The 17645-nt window shown below is 39.6% G+C and overlaps 1 protein-coding gene and 1 long non-coding RNA gene across 6 annotated transcripts in view; both read left to right on the forward strand.

The window, feature by feature from the left end:
* LOC123512361 overlaps positions 1-16939 on the forward strand; it is a 29770-nt gene extending 12831 nt beyond the window's left edge. The window contains exon 2 of the long non-coding RNA XR_006677070.1: positions 16047-16939. This is a non-coding gene — a long non-coding RNA (uncharacterized LOC123512361). The remainder of the gene's footprint in view (positions 1-16046) is intronic.
* Positions 190-16939, forward strand: LOC123512358 (protein farnesyltransferase subunit beta-like). 5 transcript variants are annotated; one of them, XM_045268716.1, is made up of 11 exons: positions 192-348; positions 3946-4039; positions 5320-5463; positions 5815-6053; positions 6286-6334; positions 6414-6601; positions 7032-7161; positions 7323-7455; positions 12642-12753; positions 13979-14093; positions 14664-16939. In XM_045268716.1, exons 1-11 carry the CDS (start codon positions 314-316, stop codon positions 14808-14810), a joined length of 1386 nt encoding a protein of 461 aa, XP_045124651.1. In that variant the 5' UTR covers positions 192-313; the 3' UTR covers positions 14811-16939. The 5 variants fall into 5 exon arrangements, with proteins under 5 accessions (XP_045124655.1, XP_045124652.1, XP_045124654.1 ...); XM_045268720.1 differs by lacking the exons at positions 13979-14093; positions 14664-16939 and adding an exon at positions 11880-12034 and having other exon boundaries at positions 190-348; XM_045268717.1 differs by lacking the exon at positions 3946-4039 and having other exon boundaries at positions 191-348.
* Positions 16940-17645: the final 706 nt, after the last annotated feature.

Below are 17645 nucleotides of genomic sequence, written 5' to 3' on the forward strand. Positions count from 1 at the left end.
AAAATTGAAAAAAAAATAACGCTTAAGAATGCAGGAAAACAAATGATAAAATCTAAGACGCCAAACATAAGGTTAAAGCTGCAAATTAGAGCATAATTAGAATGTAAATATTTATACACACAATCCCTGGTTTGGAGAAGTAGTGCTGTGATTGGGTGATGGGCGGCGGCGAGGCGGGAAGCGGGCGTTGATTGGCTGGTTGGGAAGTGGGGAGAGACAGGGAGAGACGTCAGCCGCAGGGAGAGACAGGGCGACATGGCAGACAAGACGCTCTGGTGTGCACATGTCCAGGACGGCGAGGAGAGATTGAAAGATGGCGGCGTTTCCTCTATATCCTCAGTGGAGCAGGTGAGAGAGAGGGAGAGGGTGCGTGTATGTGTGTGTTGCTCTATGGTTTACTCAGTTTATTTCCATGTCCTGAGGTATTTGTTTATATATTGTGATTTCTATGTGTTTGTGTGTATTATAGTCTCGGCTATCTCACGTATAGTCATGTCTCTGAGTATGTATAGTCTTCATTAACGTATATATTAATTTTATTTAACATTTTTTTTTTTTTTTTTTTTTGCTGTTTTGTTCATACTTGCCTTGCGTGTGTTGTTTTGTAGTGATTTTGTTAGTTCATGTGCTTATTTGTGTATTCATTGTTCAGTTTAAACAATTTTAGGGGACGTGGAGATAACCTGAGCCTTGTATCCTTCTAGGGTCAGTGCTCACAAGTCAGATAAGGTTAAGGTTGCAGAATATATATGCAGGCAATGGTCCAGTATAACTCCGGCGTGGTATTTTTTCACCATTTCCTTTCACACCTTCTCAAAAGCCATTGCATACATATAATATGTAAAAAGTGGCAGAATATTGTCACCAACCCTCTTGGTGCTACAGGTGACTTGGAATTTCTCCTATGCCAGGTTCGTTTTTATATATATATATATATATATATATATATATATATATATATATATATATATATATATATATATATATATATATATATATATATATATATATATATATATATATATATATATATATATATATATATCCCCAGCACGCTTGGGAAGCTGTGGAAATGGTGGGTATTTGAGCTGGGTAAAACTAAAACTAGCAATTTCTGGGAGGGAAGTAAATTATCAGAATTACCTAAAACACGCAATACGTCAACAGAATCACTTGAGATGCACCCATAAAGTACGTTCAGCAATCATTATAACACTATGAAAAATTTCGCACCATGTTTGAAAAAATCACTACCGTGCTTTACACACACTAACTTGTAGGTTTCTGGGAGGGAAGTAAATTATCAGAATTACCTAAAACACGCAAATACGTCAACAGAATCACTTGAGATGCACCCATAAAGTACGTTCAGCAATCATTATAACACTATGAAAAATTTCGCACCATGTTTGAAAAAATCACTACCGTGCTTTACACACTAACTTGTAGGTTAATCTTTACCACCTTGCTTTACTTATCAGCCATGTTTTAGGTGTTTCTGATCAAATTTATCACGCCCACCCCAAATACTAATTTGTATCTCACCTCGCCCAAAAACTCTTCATTCCCACTGGTCCCTAAGCTTGTTGAGGGTAGGTGGCATTTTTCTACCGCTTTATATTATGAAACCAGTATTATATATAGCTAACAATGGTTCTTGTGAAGGTCTGGAAGAAAAGAGTCAAAAAATAAGGTAGCACAGTTATAATGGACCATTACCCATGTACAATATACATCACCTTCTGGGAATTTGTTTAAAAAGAAAAAGTAATAGGTTGGTAAATACATATAAGGAAAAGACGCATTGTCCTGCCACCACCAGGGAGGCGGTGGCGCAGTGGATAAGGTGGTGAGTGTGGGATTGGGCAGACGTCCATGCATAGGTTCAAATCCCACCATGTACCGCCTTGATACTTTGCCATTTGTCAAGTGGTTTAAAGTTACCTACATGTCACCATGATACCCAGGCTCTAGGTGGTTACACCAAAGATGTGCTTGGATGGTGATATGTGCTCTAATATGGGTACCGCTATAAATAAAATTGCTTGTGCCACTAATGGATGGAAGCTGAACAGCGCTTCCCATACATACTCCGAAAGTATACCTACAGGTGCTATAGGCCATAACATTAAAAAAAAGAAAAAAAATTATTGTTGTGAAGGGGGTCATGTTATTGTCCTTGATATTACTACCAGCATCCTAACCTAACTAAATGATGCATTTTGTACATAAGGATGTTAATGGCAGTGTGAAGATCAAGAACATGGCCATATGACTCCTTGGTTAATACAATAGACCTCAGGTTTTTTTGTGGTTCACTTTTATAAGTTTCCTTTTTTCATTGGAACCTGCGTAACTATTTCTCACTTTATCGTGGAAGAATCGCCTGTATAATGTAGAGATGAACTTATCTTCTTCTCCTGAGGTCAGTACTTACATGTTAAAATTAACGTTGCTAAGCATCATGCAAAATATATTAACTTCCAGAAACTTGTTAAAGCAATGGAAAAAAAAAAAAAAAGTAAAATGTTGGCAATTTAAAAGTTGCATGGCCCTACTGTTCTTGTTGATGTGATGCAAACTCCATGTTATTGATCTTGATATTGCTGTTAGCACTCTTACCTAAGTAAATCCTCTCTATGCCACACATCTTGTTTGGCTCAGTTAGGTTAGTTTAATTAGCTTAGTATGCTAGTGACAAGGTCAACATCAAGGAGGTGGCTGCTTTCACAACAAGATCAGCAGTCTGGCATGCACCAATATTTTACCTTGTTTTGTTTTTTGCATTAAGTTTCTAGTTACTATCATAAATAAATCTCTTATTGATTATTAGCATAGTGTGTTAGTACTTTAGTCAGACATCCTTCCACACCACAACTGTCCAACAGCTCCCTCACCACCACAACAACTATCTACCAGCTCACTGCTCGCCACCTGTACAGTAATGAACTTATATATGGTTTCCTTATATTTTTCATACAATCTTTCATTTTATAACGGTAGAAATGATTTTTGAGAACTTCTCTTTATACTGATAATTATGTAACATGAGTATGATTGCTAGAACCCTATTGGTCAGTTTGTAGGTTAATAGAGACAATAAATAGTTGAATAATCATTTTAGGAATACATAACATCAATATTATGCAGTTTTTAGTACTGTAGTCATGTTAGGTTGCCTGGCTGTACTTGTCATTGTGATGGTGGGGAGGAGGCTGAGGTGTGGAGTGCTTGGTCTTGTCTTGCGTGGAAGCTGCTGTGTGATTAATCTGTGGTACGTTTGGTGTGTGCGTGTAACATCGTAAGCTCTGAGACACAGTCTAGTGATCCTATTCAACATTGGAGACTTGTTAATTAACACACTCTTTAAGGTAGGTTTTTAATTTTATATTGATATGGTTACTCATCACCACTATGAGTATATGTATTCTGCTGGAAATATATCAATTCAAACACATTCCTGTCACTGAGGAAATAATGCAAGTACAGGTAACTCTCAATTTATGTGATAGATGCGTTCCGAGAGGCATCGCGTATATAAAAATTCACATAAAACAAACATGTAATTCTCATAAGAAACAATAGATAATAGGGTGGGATACAGGATGTGGTCCCAAAAAATTTGTACAAAATACTCTATTTATTTGGCTAAATTAACATGTTTTTATTATTTACCATTCTAAATACTAGAAGTGTATTTAAAGTAAAGGGAAAAGCAAGAAATAATAAGAGAAAGAAAAAAATAATAAGAGAAAACAACAAAACAAAGAATACATAAACACAACACTCACTGCGTCACTGCCTTCACCACTCACTCCACAGTCAGTCATCATCTTCCTCTGAGATTTTCCACTTTATCAAAAATAACGCCACAGTATAAAAGTAAACACTAGTAAAAAAAAAAATAAACGCAGGATGCCAATGTCTTAATTCACCCCTCACAAGCCGTTGCTGTCCACCTCCGAGTCAAGGACGTCATCATCCACCTGCGCTTCCTCTGCTTCCTTCACTTCCACAGGATCGTCCACATCCTCTTCTGGTACTACATCTTCCACTGGTGTTTTCTTGAAAAACTGCAGCATGGTGGTCTGGTGCTTTTTCTTGGAAAATTCTTTTTGCATCATTGTGTAGTTGGCCAAATCGGGTATAAGCAAACCGATTGTGCAAATTAAATTAATTATACTATTTTTCCAGTTGCATAATAACAAAAACGCATAAATTAAACAAGCGTAATTTGAGAGTTACCTGTATTTATGCACCTAGAAAATGACTGTAAACTTGTTACTTCTTTTTTCTTTTTTTGTTATGTAAGAGGTGTGGCAATCTGGCCAAGGGCAACAAAACAATTAAATAAAAAACGACACTCATATGCCAGTTCCTTAGCAGGTCAGAGAGAGTTAGCCAAAAGAATGGGATAGATGTCTTGAAACATTTCCCTTAAATGAGTTCAGGTCATAGGAAGCTGGAAATCAGAAGCAGGTAGAGGCTTCCAGAGTTTGCCAGAGAAAGGGATGAATGATTCCTGATTGTTTGTTATTTTAGATTTTAGGCAAAGGGCATGATAGTGTTTTACAAAATTTGCAATTGTTGATGGGGGGATTGGCACAGCCTTTGTTGCCATATCCTGCATCCAAGCACCTGTAAGACTGGCTTAATTGTTGAGCATCTTTTTAGTCTTGATTTAGCACTTGGGTATTAACAGCATTAAAACCACTAGTTACTCCAGCCATGGCATACTCCACACTGGGATTTATTTTTCATGGTGGTGGTGGTGGTGGTTAGAATACTCAGCTAGTGCTAGCTTCTTGGGTTAATCAATACCAGGATGAATTTTAAAGATATATGACTAGTAACCTGATTAAACTACTATTGCTGTTATATAGTGCTGTGTGTGTGTGTGTGTAATTCACTGTTTGATCTGCTGCAGTCTCTGACGAGACAGCCAGACGTTATCCTACGGAACGAGCTCAGAGCTCATTATTTCCGATCTTGGGATAGGTCTGAGACCAGGCACACACCACATACCGGGACAACAAGGTCACAACTCCTCGATTTACATCCCGTACCTACTCACTGCTAGGTGAACAGGGGCTACACGTGAAAGGAGACACACCCAAATATCTCCACCCGGCCGGGGAATCGAACCCCGGTCATCTGGCTTGTGAAGCCAGCGCTCTAACCACTGAGCTACCGGGCCGTGTGTGTGTGTGTGTGTGTGTGTGTGTGTGTGTGTGTGTGTGTGTGTGTGTGTGTGTGTGTGTGTGTGTAGGTGACATGCTATACACAAAGTACAAGATTATTTGTGACTATTCTTTGCAGGCCAAGGTGGAGAAGAGTGTGGGTGCCATGCTGAACTGCTTCCTGAGCCTAGGCAAGCATGAGAGCAAGCAGCCGGTGCTTGAGCGGGAGAGCCACATCGCCTACCTGCGGCGTGGCCTGAAGCACCTGCCAGAGGGATTTGTGGTGAGTGGTGTGTGGTGTGTGGCTGGTGTGCTGTGGGTCTGTCCAGTGTTGTGGTATGGCGCTGATTGGGTGTGCTTGAATGACTTACTCATTTTGTCACACTAGAGGGGCACTGGCCTAAGAAAGGAAAAGACAGAGGTGCCAATCCCAAAGAAAAGTCAGTTGTTATCCATAGTTGCAGTTTTAAGCGTCTTGAAATGTCCCTCTTCAAAGACTTGAGATCATAGAAAGGATGAGACACAGAAGCTGAAAGGAAATTCTGGAGTTTACCAGAAAAGGAAATAAATGATTGAGTGTGTTTGTATGTGATAAGTTTTAATGTTAAATGACTCATCCAGCCACTGTCCCCAGAGTCTGGATGCCAGCCGGCCCTGGTTGGTGTACTGGGCTGTGCACGCCCTGGAGATCCTTGATGCTAGGCTGACGGATGCTGAGGCTTCTGCTGTGGTGGACTTCCTGAAGCACTGTCAGAACCCCAGTGGCGGCTTTGGCGGCGGGCCTGGCCAGTACTCCCACCTGGCACCTACCTATGCTGCTGTGAATGCCCTAGTCATCATTGGCACCAAGGATGCTTATGATGCCATCAACAGGTGAGTGGCACCTCAAGAAGATCAGATATTTTTGATGAACTTTTCAAATATGTTATTTATATAGTAGTCAAAAGTAAATTTTCTAATAAATGATATTCAAATCAAAAGTTGTCTTTTACAAAAGAGTTAAACTGTTCTAAATTTGATCCTCCATTTGTATCCTCATTATATTGTAAGCATTACTAGAATTTTTCATAACTTTTTCTGTACCATCCCTGGCCTTGTTCCCCAGAAGGCGTATGGTTCTGATGGAATCCCCTACCCTCCTCTGCAACTCCTGTGTTAGCACCCTGCCTGGTCAGATATGTCAGTCTTTGCATATAATTTGCTTACTTTATGGCTCTTCTCATAACCTAACAGTGTATAACCTTCCTCAGAGACACACTCCAGGATTTCTTGTGGAGCCTGCGCACAGAGGAAGCGTCATTCCGGATGCATGAGGGAGGTGAGGTGGACATTCGAGGAGTGTACTGTGCTGTGTCAGTGGCACGGCTCACCAATGTCTCCACTGAGGGACTCTTTGCCAACACACCCCACTGGATCATGAGGTGAGGCCTGTCTTGACACTGGCCAGGAGGTGAGACTTGTTGTGACACTGTCCTAGAGAATGAAGGGGATGAGTGGGGATGGGGGAAATGTTGTGCAGTAAGGTTGTGATGAGGAGGAGTCTTGCTGATAAGTTCTGAAGAGCACAAATGAATGGAACCAAAAGATCCAGCTCTGATAAAGGCTTGGTGATCAAGTATTAAACAGAAGTGAACAAGACTAAGACATGCAAGCTGCATAGATATCTTTCAAAATTTCTTGTAATGATGGATTGCTATATATGAGTAGAAGCCTAATATGAGTCACATCCTCACTGGTGATGTCACATTCTTGTCCTCTTTGCTTTGTATAAGCCAGCTAGAATTGTACTAGTACTTACATATACTTGCACTAATAGATTGTACATGTACTAGTGATGTTTGAATGTTTTAGGTGTCAGTCGTATGAGGGCGGGTTCAGTGGGACACCGGGTATGGAGGCTCATGGAGGTTACACCTTTTGTGGCCTGGCTGCTCTCACACTGCTGCACGCCCACCACCTCTGTGACACTCCCTCTCTCCTGGTGCGCTGCTACTCATTCTTGTTATTGGTTTGCCAGTGATCTAGATTGTAAAGTTTATTGATACCTAAGGATTCTGCATTTTATTTATAGAGTGCACAGTTCATTGGCTTCCTTTCAGTTATCATCCTATCTATTCAAGTTTCCTCCTACATCCATAACAGAGATGGGCAGTGAATCGGCAGATGCGATTTGAGGGAGGCTTCCAGGGGCGGACCAACAAGCTGGTGGACGGCTGCTACTCCTTCTGGCAGGGTGGCCTCTTTCCCATCCTGCACACACTGCTAGCACAGGAAGGTGGGTGGCTGGGAGCTGGTGACCATCACAAACATGGTTTGAGTGTTGTCTATCTCAGGCACAAAGTTTAAATTGTGTAAAGTCTAGAATTTAATCCATGCAGTGTTTAGTACATGCACAGTGGTACCTTGCCATAACGGACACTTCAGGAGTGAAGGGGTGTTCATTACTGAGATTTGAACATTTAAACCACTCAGTGCTGAAATAAAAAAGTTCATTGTTGTTTAAGAAGTCCACCTGACCTGACACACCTTCCATGTGCAGTCTTGCTATGGACTATTGTGCTGCAAGCTCACAGCCAGTTTAAGGCAGCAACCTACAATGAGAAGTGGTTGTACTGTTGACATTCTGCTTACTTTTTGCTACTGTGCAGAGGACAATTTGCTTATTATATCATCTAGAAGGAGAAAATCTAGCTCACTTCATACTCAATTACCCTCAGTTAAAGGAAGTAAGAAATTAATTTGTAGACCTCCAAAGACCGGTAAATAATGACAAAATCAAATGATTGAGGCTTTTGTGTTTGGGAAAGAAAACCAAGGAAAGAAGAAAGAAAAGTTATAGGATCTGAGGATGTGTAGAGAAAAGAAACTGAAAAGGACATAGAGAAATCATGTCAACAGTGATATTTATAGTTATAGTTTACAGACATTACATTAAGTAGTGCTCAGGAGAGGTGTGCCGTTGGAGCACTGTCTCACTAGCACATTTTCGTATGCATTTTCGTCACAAAGGCTGGCTCTCTCTCTCTCTCTCTCTCTCTCTCTCTCTCTCTCTCTCTCTCTCTCTCTCTCTCTCTCTCTCTCTCTCTCTCTCTCTCTCTCTCTCTCTCTCTCTCTCTCTCTCTCTCTCTCTCTCTCTCTCTCTCTCTCTGTGTGTGTGTGTTTACCTAGTTGTATTTACCTAGTTGTAGTTTTACAGGGCCTGGGCTTTATGCTCGTGTGGCCCTGTCTCCATACCTACACTTATCCAATATTACTTTAAAATTATGCACACTCGTTGCAGACACTACTTCTTCATTTAAACTGTTCCACGTCTCAATACATCTTTGCGGGAAACTATATTTTTTTACATCTCTCAGACATCTTCCTTTTCTCAGCTTTTTACTATGCAATCTTGTGCTTCGGATGTCATATTCTTCTCTCAGGATCAGTTTCTTATTATCCACTTGGTCCATTTTGTTGATCAATTTATAAACTTGTATCAGGTCTCCTCTCTCCTTCTTTGTTCCAGGGTTGGTAGATCCATAGCCTTTAGTCTCTCCTCATATGTCATCCCTTCAAATTCTGGAACCATTCTTGTAGCCATTTTTTGTAGTCTCTCCAATTTCCTTATGTGTTTCTTTTTATGAGGGGTCCACACTACTCCTGCATATTCCAATCTGGGTCTTATTATAGTACTTATCAATTTCTTCATCATTTCTTTGTCCATGTAGTGAAATGCTACTCCAATATTCCTTAGCAAATTATATGTTTCTCTAAAAATTCTATCAATATGGCTTACTGGTTGATTGTTTTCTTCCATCGTCACTCCTAAGTCCTTTTCCTTTTTAACTTTCTCCAGTTCTACTCCATCTCCCATCTTATAGATTCCCACAGGTCGTCTTTCACTCTTTCCCATTTCCATGACATGGCTTTTGTTCACATTGAATTCCATTTCCCACTTTTACTCCATTCCCAGATCTTATTTAGGTCTTCTTGCAGTATTTCACAATCCTCTTTTGCTTTATAACTCTGCACAGTTTCGTATCATCTGCAAACAGATTTATGTAGCTGTTCACTCCTTCTGGCATGTCGTTAATATAAATGAGGAAAAGTATTGGTGCCAATACTGACCCCTGTGGCACTCCGCTTTCTACTGCTCTCCACTTGGACTTCATATCTTTAACTACCGTCCTTATTTCTCTCCCCCTCAAATAATTTTCTATCCATCTCAATGTGCTTCCTTTTAAGCCACCCTTCTCCTCTAACTTCCATAGTAATCTTGCATGTGGCACTTTGTCAAATGCCTTTTTTAAATCCAAATAAATACAGTCAACCCATCCTCTCTCTCTTGTACTCTATCAACTATTCTAGAATAGAAACTCAATAAATTAGTTACACACGACCGTCTTTTTCTAAAACCACATTGGCTATTTGATATTGATTTGTTGTCTTCAAGGAACTCGATCCATTGTTTCTTTATTATTCTTTCACACATCTTGCAAATTACACTAGTTAGTGATACCGATCTGTAATTTAAAGGTTCTTCCTTCCTTCTGCTCTTATATATGGGAACCACCTCAGCTCTTTTCCATTCTACCGGTACTGTTCCATTTTCTATTGAGCATTTTATGATGTATATAGGACATGCTAGTTCTTCCCTACATTCTTTCAGTATTCTGCCTGAGACTTCATCTGGTCCCATTGCCTTCTCTTCATCCAGTTCCTTCATTAACTCTTTTATTTCAAGCTTGGTTACTTTAATCTCTTTCAAATTTGGATTCCTTAGTAAAGACCTCCTGGAATTTATTATTTAATAGTTCTGCCATACATTTTGGGTCTTCCACCATCCCATTCTTTCCTTTTAACCTTTCTATTGTTTCTCTTTGCCTAATTTTTCCATTTATGAATCTATAGAACAATTTTGGTTGCTCCTTACATTTTCCGACAATGTCTTTTTCAAAGTTCTTTTCCTCTTCCTTCCTCACCTTAACATATTCATTTCTCGCTGCCTTGAAGTTTTCCTTATTTGCTGGATTTCTATTTCTCCTCCACCTTTTCCATGCTCCATCTCTTTTCTCCTTTGCCCTAGCACACCTTGCATTAAACCAATCTTTCTTTCCTTCTTCTTTAGGTCTATATTTTGGGACATATTCCCTGACTCCTGTTTTGTATATTTCCAAAAATAAGTTATATTTCTCTTGCATCGTCTCTGAGTTTTCCATCTCCCAGTTTACGTTTTAAAATAGTTCTTGAGATTCTCAATATCAGCCTTTCTGTAATTTAATCGGTCTCCTTTGTATGAATCGTCTCTATCTTCCTTTCCCTCTTCTATATCTATTTCTAATATTACATGGTCACTCTTTCCCAATGGGCACTTATATCTTATATCATCATTCATTTGTATACCCCTTGTAAAAACTAGGTCCAATCTCCGCTCGTCGTTTCCTCTGAATCTTGTGCATTCCTTTACTCTCTGGTCCATCATATTGTCTATCATTAGGTTCAAGAATCTTTCTCCCAGGCTTCTTCCCCATACCACTTTCATAATTTTCCCAGTCCACTTCTTTACAGTTGAAATCTCCTACTAATATAACTTTTTTCCTTTCTTTAACAATTCTCGTTAGACTCCTTATTGTGTCATCTATCATGTCTTTATATTCTTGATTGGTCCACGAATTTGTTTTTGGTGGCACATATGTTACAATGATTGTTAACTCTTTTTTTATGCATCTTAACATACAGTACTTCTGCTTTTCCTTTCCCACATACCACTTGGTTTATCACTATCTCCTTCCTTAACATAATCATGACTCCTCCTCCTTTACCCACTCTGTCTCTTCTCCATACATTATACCTATTATCCAAGTCTATTTTGATTGCCTTATTTAGTTTTGTTTCAGCCAGGCATACAATATCCAGATTTTCTTTCTTTATGTAATCTTTTAATTCTAATTTACTTGATAAAACCCTTATCAGTGTGTGTGTGTGTGTGTGTGTGTGGCAGTATCATTATCCTCACTTACCTAACATTCAAACAGAAATGGTTAATTAGCAATTCACACCAACAGGCCAGGGAGGTTCAACCAGCCTGGGATCCCAATTCACCATTATTGTCACTTTGGTGATCCACAGGCAAGCAGTCACCACTCTCCACCTTATTAGAAATTTTGTAAATTGTAGACAAAGTAACGAGTTAACAATGGTATCCAGCATGCAGTGGATAAACACGGGCCATGTGTAATCATCTGTGTGACCATGTGGGAACTTTGGATTCTTAGGAAAACAGCTGCCAATTCGGTCCAAAAAAAAAATTGGTTAGTATCTGACCAGTCCGTTATTTAGTGAAATCCGTACTGTGAAGTCTGTTATTGCAAGGTACCACCATATATGCTTGCCTCTAAGGGAAGTGTTCATTATGTGTATATATACCTACCTCTAAGGAAAGTTTTTAGTATGTATATTTATACACTATTATTTATTTATTTAATTTTTTTTTTATTAATTTATTTTTTTTAGCTATGCAATGGCCTTCAATTTTGTCTTTTATGCCAAGATATGTCATTAACAATATCAAAGAATATTTTATCAAGCTATGTGATTTTGTTCTTATATATAAACCTATCTTTTAGGCCTATATGTGGCAGTCCTGTTTTGTGGTGCCATTGACCCATAAGTACCATATTTGATGGCTTATAAGACACACCTTTTCTCCAAAAAAAGTCTCAGGAAATGACCTTGCATCCTATGAGGCTAAGGTTGGTATTGAGATGGTGGATAGTAGCAACAGAGGCTCAAAAATCAAACCCCAGACAACTTTGCAGATGTAAACAAAGTGATGATTGGTACTACACCACAAAACAACTCTTTCTTTCAAGGTAACAATATATAATAGGTCATAATTACTGGTAATTCACATAGAATGACACTAGTCAGGAAGTCTTTGCCAAGTGACCATGCACCACGCATTGTATGAACCAAAAGAAATGTGGTGAGTATCAGTGATCTTGATCTTAACACAGGCAAGCTTCACTGTTCTTTAGTGTGATGATATTACTCCATGAGGTAAGACACTTTTATACAATTAAAATTGCCCCTATCTTTTAACATTATTACTGTTCATACATGTGAAAAAATGATTAAACAAAATTATTATCATTAGACCTGTAGTCTCTGACTCTCTCAGTCACTGCCAATGCCATATGCCAGATATATATTTACATCTCACAAGTCACAGCAGGATTGGTGTGTAGCCTACTAGCAAAGATCAAAGTTTTTAAATGCAAAATATTGGGATCTAATACTGATCTAAATGCATGTGAGTCTTCAGATATCAGGTGAAATCCTTCACTTCATATTTAGAGCTTAAATCTGCTCTTTCTTTTTTTAATTTCAACATCTGCCAAAAGTAGGGTGTGTGTCATGAGCCATCAAATACAGTATATTCAGAGGCCAGCCAACAGCCTTCCCCATTTGCTTTTCCAGACGCCCAGAATCTGAGTGCTGAGCATTGGATGTTCAGCCAGGAGGCGCTGCAGGAGTATCTGCTGATATGCTGTCAGCACTCCCGAGGCGGACTCATCGACAAGCCTGGGAAGTGAGTTGCACAGCTGCTGAATTTTGTTGCATTCATTTATGGTCATCTGCTCAGAGCTCATATTGACTGATCTTCAGGTAGGACTGAGACCACTCCACACCACACACCATGACATTGAAGCCACAATCCCTTGGGTTACATCCCATACCTACTTGCTGCTAGGTGAACAGGGGCTACATATTAAGAGGCTTATTCATTTGCCTTGTCGTGCCCAGAATTCGAAACAAAGCCTTCTCAGTTGTGAGCTGAGCATGCTAACAATTACACTGTGCAGTGTGTTACTCAAGTATCATTGTTCACCTGCCTGTTTTTGTCAATATTGTTAGTATTTTTTCAATATAATTCTATGCTCTTGAGTAGTTGATGATTGAGGAATAAACACCCATGAGCCATATGTTACCAGCACCAATACTAACAACTCAGTTAAAACTGAGAATCACACTTACCTATAGTTTGTATGACAGGATGAAACTCAACGTTGCTCAAGCTTTGTACATAAGACTAAGACAACCAAGCCAAAATTAGAAGAATTGTCTTATATATTTACTGTATTTTAATTCATGAAGGGACAGCAATATATGCTGTTAGATCTTGCTATGGAAATTTATGGTCTAATCTCTTGTGGTGTAGTATTGTAGGGAGGCAGTGGTGTAGTGGATAAGGTGGTGAGCATGGGATCGGGCAGACATCCATGCGTAGGTTTGAATCCCACCACATGCTGCTTTGAAGCTATGCCATTTGTCGAGTGGTTTAAAGTTACCTACATGTCACCATGATACCCAGGTTCTAGTGGTTACACTAAAGATGCGCTTGGGTGGTGATAAGGGCCCTAACATGGGTATTACTATAAATAAAATTGCCTGCACCACTAATGGGCTGAAGCTTAACAGTGCTTCCCACATGTACTCTTCAAGTATGCCTCCAGGTGTTCTATAGGCCATAACATAAAAAAAAAAAAAAAAAAAAAAAGGATGTGGGGTGCTTTGTCTGGGTCACCCTGTGTGGGCTTGCTGGCCCAGCATATAGATGGGTAAGTCATTCGTGCATCAAGTATATATACAAGCTTATTTTCATGGAACACAGCATGGTATGTACTATAATAGATAGGTTGGTGATTTATACATCTATTGTGTACACAACTTGTTTGCTTATTTTGAGAGGATGTAGACTAGGTTAATATGGCTCATTTATGGACCCAGTACATACAGGATGTGCTTATTTTCAGGGGCCCCGACTTCTACCACACATGCTACACACTGAGTGGCATGTCAGTAGCTCAACACTTTACCACCACAGCAATACACAAGAAGTGTATCGTCGGCCATCCTTCTAATGAACTGGTGAGTTACTCTTGTTTTTTATGTGTTGTCATTAGATTTTCCACTTTGTGAAGTCATCAGTGGCCTTACTATTCGTTACTTGCAAGGACTTAGTACTTTTTTTTTTTATAAGGTTCTGTCACCTATTATTGTTATCTCTTTTTGCAACCCCTAAGAAATCTGTAGTAATCTACATTGCTTATGATTTGTCACCTCTATTTCTCAGTTCATCACTTCCAGAGTTTTGTGATGATCTATTTGCTGATTATGTTGTCACTTGTTTTATTACCTTCAAGGAATATGTAACTATCAGTTTTACTGATAACTCTTTCATCCCTCCCTCTCTCATTTTATCATCTCTATGGAAATTGTTAATCTATTATGTGGATAACATTGTCACCACTCTTTTACCTTCCATCATATACCCACACATAGTTTTTGTTCTGTATTCTCTCATACACACCCATCTACACACACTTAGTTGAGTATTACACACTTGTTCCCCAAGTCTTGCTTCTCCCCATTGCATATGAAATGTGACACCCTTGCTTCTCCCGTGTGTATGAACAAGAGGCTTTATCCTCCGTACAGGTCCCAGTGCACGCACTGTACAACGTAGGGGTGGAGGCAGCCGTCATGGCCTCCCAGTATTTCAACAACTTACCTGTGCCTCAGTCAAGGTCACGCAAGGCTGCAGAGGACAGTGGATGTTGTCAACAGGAGAAAGTTCAAACTTAAAGATTATTATTAGTCTTAAGATATTATTAGATGTCATTTATTTGTATATATTTTTGAGAAGGAAAGACTGTCAGGGGTTGAAAGGTACTGATCATTCTTTTACAAAGTGCACTTTATTCCTAATTAAGTAAGCATCTGTCTCTTAAAACCCCAAATTCTGAACACAGAACATTTTAAAAAGATGAAGTCTTACAGAATACATCCAGCATTTACCAAGGCAGTGTTAGGAGAGTGCTTAATTTGTGTGTTCACAAGTGCAACTTTCATGAAAGAAGTAATATTGTTAATCCAAAGATAAGAAAATGAGTCTGAATGTCATGGTTGAGTCATCAAGAAATTAGTCTTTGTTTTTAAAAATGTTCAGTGCCATAGATACAAACAGTTTTGTGATGCACACAGCATTCTGGTGCAGTGGTGCAGCACCAGTGGCTCATCTACTGCTGCACCAGAACTGTTCCCGAGCTTCCATTGCCAGGATGTGCTGGATCTTGCTTCACTCGGCACAAGCACCTCAGCTCTGTTCACCAAGTGTTTCCTTCCTTTAGATTGTTCACTCAGGAACTAAGGAGGGTTTGTGCACCACTGTGCTTGCCAATGCTGCAAGGTGCTTATATCAGATTGTTCCCGTCTTTTTACACAGTCTTAATCTGCTTCACTGACCATGACACTAGGTCTAGATCATCAGTGGATTCTTTGTAATATAATATTGTATTACAGCATTGTTTGAACTGTGTACCAGTGTAAGCTAAATCAACTGGTGTTCAAATACTATGTTGGGAACTGCTAACACCAAGCTGCCTTGTTGAGTAGCATCAGTGAAAGACCTCGACAAGACAAGAGAGGAATGTGAGGAAGTAATTTGTAAGAGTATGGGTGTGAATGCAAGTGTGAGTGTGTTGCATAGCTATGTGCTGGCACCCTCCAGGCAGTGATGGTGCCAGCACTGTGTGAATGGTACTATCACTTTGGCTGCTAGTGCCACCACTTTTTGAGTATAAAAATATGGGAAGATGATCCATTTGGAATGCTCAAAATGGCTGAGCTACAGGTAGTGAAAAGGTAATTTCTTATCTCCAGTTGTCTCCCCCCCCACTCTCTCAATTATCTTGACTCATTTCTATTTCTTCCTTTATTTTGTGTGTGTGTGTGTGTGTGTGTGTGTTGACTGCAGAATCCTCTCTTCACACACACACACACAGTCTCACTGGGGAAAAAACCACACACACACACACACAGAGAGAGAGAGAGAGAGACCATGGGGGGAGCATGACTTTTGATTCCTTCACAGTTTTGTAATGGTCCGTCCACACTAGCGGGCAAAGCACGGCGGGCTTTGCCCGTCACGGGCAAAACCCGCCGTGCTCACAGAAACCGATGTCCACACAGCAACGCTTGCCTGTTTCAGTCAGAGGCAAGCACCCGTACAACCAGGCAGCGGATCTATGTATCCGAAGTACTGCATGCCTAGACTACTGATTCTGGCCTGACAGAGAGGTAGACATCATTGGCAGTCATGGACATAAAGCCAACATTGTAACCTCATATGCCTGGCAGTGGCGCACTGCAGGGCCTGGCGAGATCAGTGTCCGTGAAACTTGTCTACAAACAAGCAGTTTGCTCGTCTGCAGCCGGGCAAAGGTGGAGAAAATGTTGCTGGGCAAACGCTTCTCTTCTGCCCGCTAGTGTAGACGGATCTTTAGGACGTACATGGCCTTTAAAGTTGGGCATTACATGATGTTTGTATGGATTTTGTAGCAGCAAGACTTGTCATCAAAAGTAACTAAGAAACAAACTTGTGGTGATATTTATTTCAAACATCTGCAGTAATACATCAGTATTGGTTATACATATGAATAACATCAAGAATTGTAACTACATTTTCTATATTAATTTATAACAGTGAGGTGACTTAATAATTTCTCTGAAATGTATGGTTTATATTTGAATTTTTAATGTCTACCAATGTCATGCATGGTGAAGTTCCCCAAACACCAGTTAGTTACCAGGTGTGTGTTGCCAGAGTAACATTCTGCACGAAATCACTCTGTAATCACAGGTAGGGACTGGTGAAGTGTTGTCCTGTAGTGTTAACTTTGTATCAAAACACCAAATAGGATTATACTACACAATTTATGAATGGTCTTTTCTCCTTAAGGGAAATTAATGTGTGAGATACTCTGGAAGTACAGTACAAATAATACTTATTATGTATTGAGTCCCCTGCAGCTGTGGGTGCATTACTATGGTGATACAAGCAGATCATCTTTTGTTTACACACCACTTTAACCCAAAGTATCAGCCCTCATCACATGCCACTGTTTAATTAATTGTTTGCTATGGGAGACTTGCAAAGATTGTGGGTCCCATGGAAGCAGGTTGTTCAGTTAGATTAATAACTGACTGTCAGGCACTATTCAAGACAAACTAAGGATTGTTACAGACTTTCAGGGAGGAAAGCAATCTTGATATGCTTGAACCTAGAAAAAAATGTCTAAGTAGCTGTCTAGGGCAGTTCTGTCTTAAATTGTGCAGTGATGTCTGATGTCAAGGCCACTTGACACTTCAGACAATAATAGCCCTCTGGTGCTCACACTTTTTTTTAGCTCCAGGCAATATCACAATTGCTTTTCTTCCTGAACCTCTGTAGCAATGTTTTGGTTTGTCCAAATAGTGCTGACAGTTCAGTTATTTCTCTAACTGAATGACCTGCTTCCTTGGGATGATGTGTGCAATAAGTCTAGGATGAATACTCTTTACTTTTTTAACCATAATAGCAAACAGAATTAATTATCACGAAAGTAAATATGTAATAATACATCAAGATGTGGAAATAGT

Source organism: Portunus trituberculatus, chromosome 33 (assembly GCF_017591435.1).
Source record: "Portunus trituberculatus isolate SZX2019 chromosome 33, ASM1759143v1, whole genome shotgun sequence".
Taxonomy (NCBI): Eukaryota; Metazoa; Arthropoda; class Malacostraca; order Decapoda; family Portunidae; genus Portunus; species Portunus trituberculatus.

Excerpts from the sequence above, each read along its gene's own strand:
- LOC123512358 (XM_045268716.1), top strand. The coding sequence starts at position 314 with ATGGCGGCGTTTCCTCTATATCCTCAGTGGAGCAG. Across the intron at positions 349-3,945 it reads CTATATCCTCAGTGGAGCAG|CCGTTGCTGTCCACCTCCGA; the intron begins GTGAGAGAGAGG and ends ACCCCTCACAAG. Across the intron at positions 7,456-12,641 it reads CACACTGCTAGCACAGGAAG|ACGCCCAGAATCTGAGTGCT; the intron begins GTGGGTGGCTGG and ends TTGCTTTTCCAG.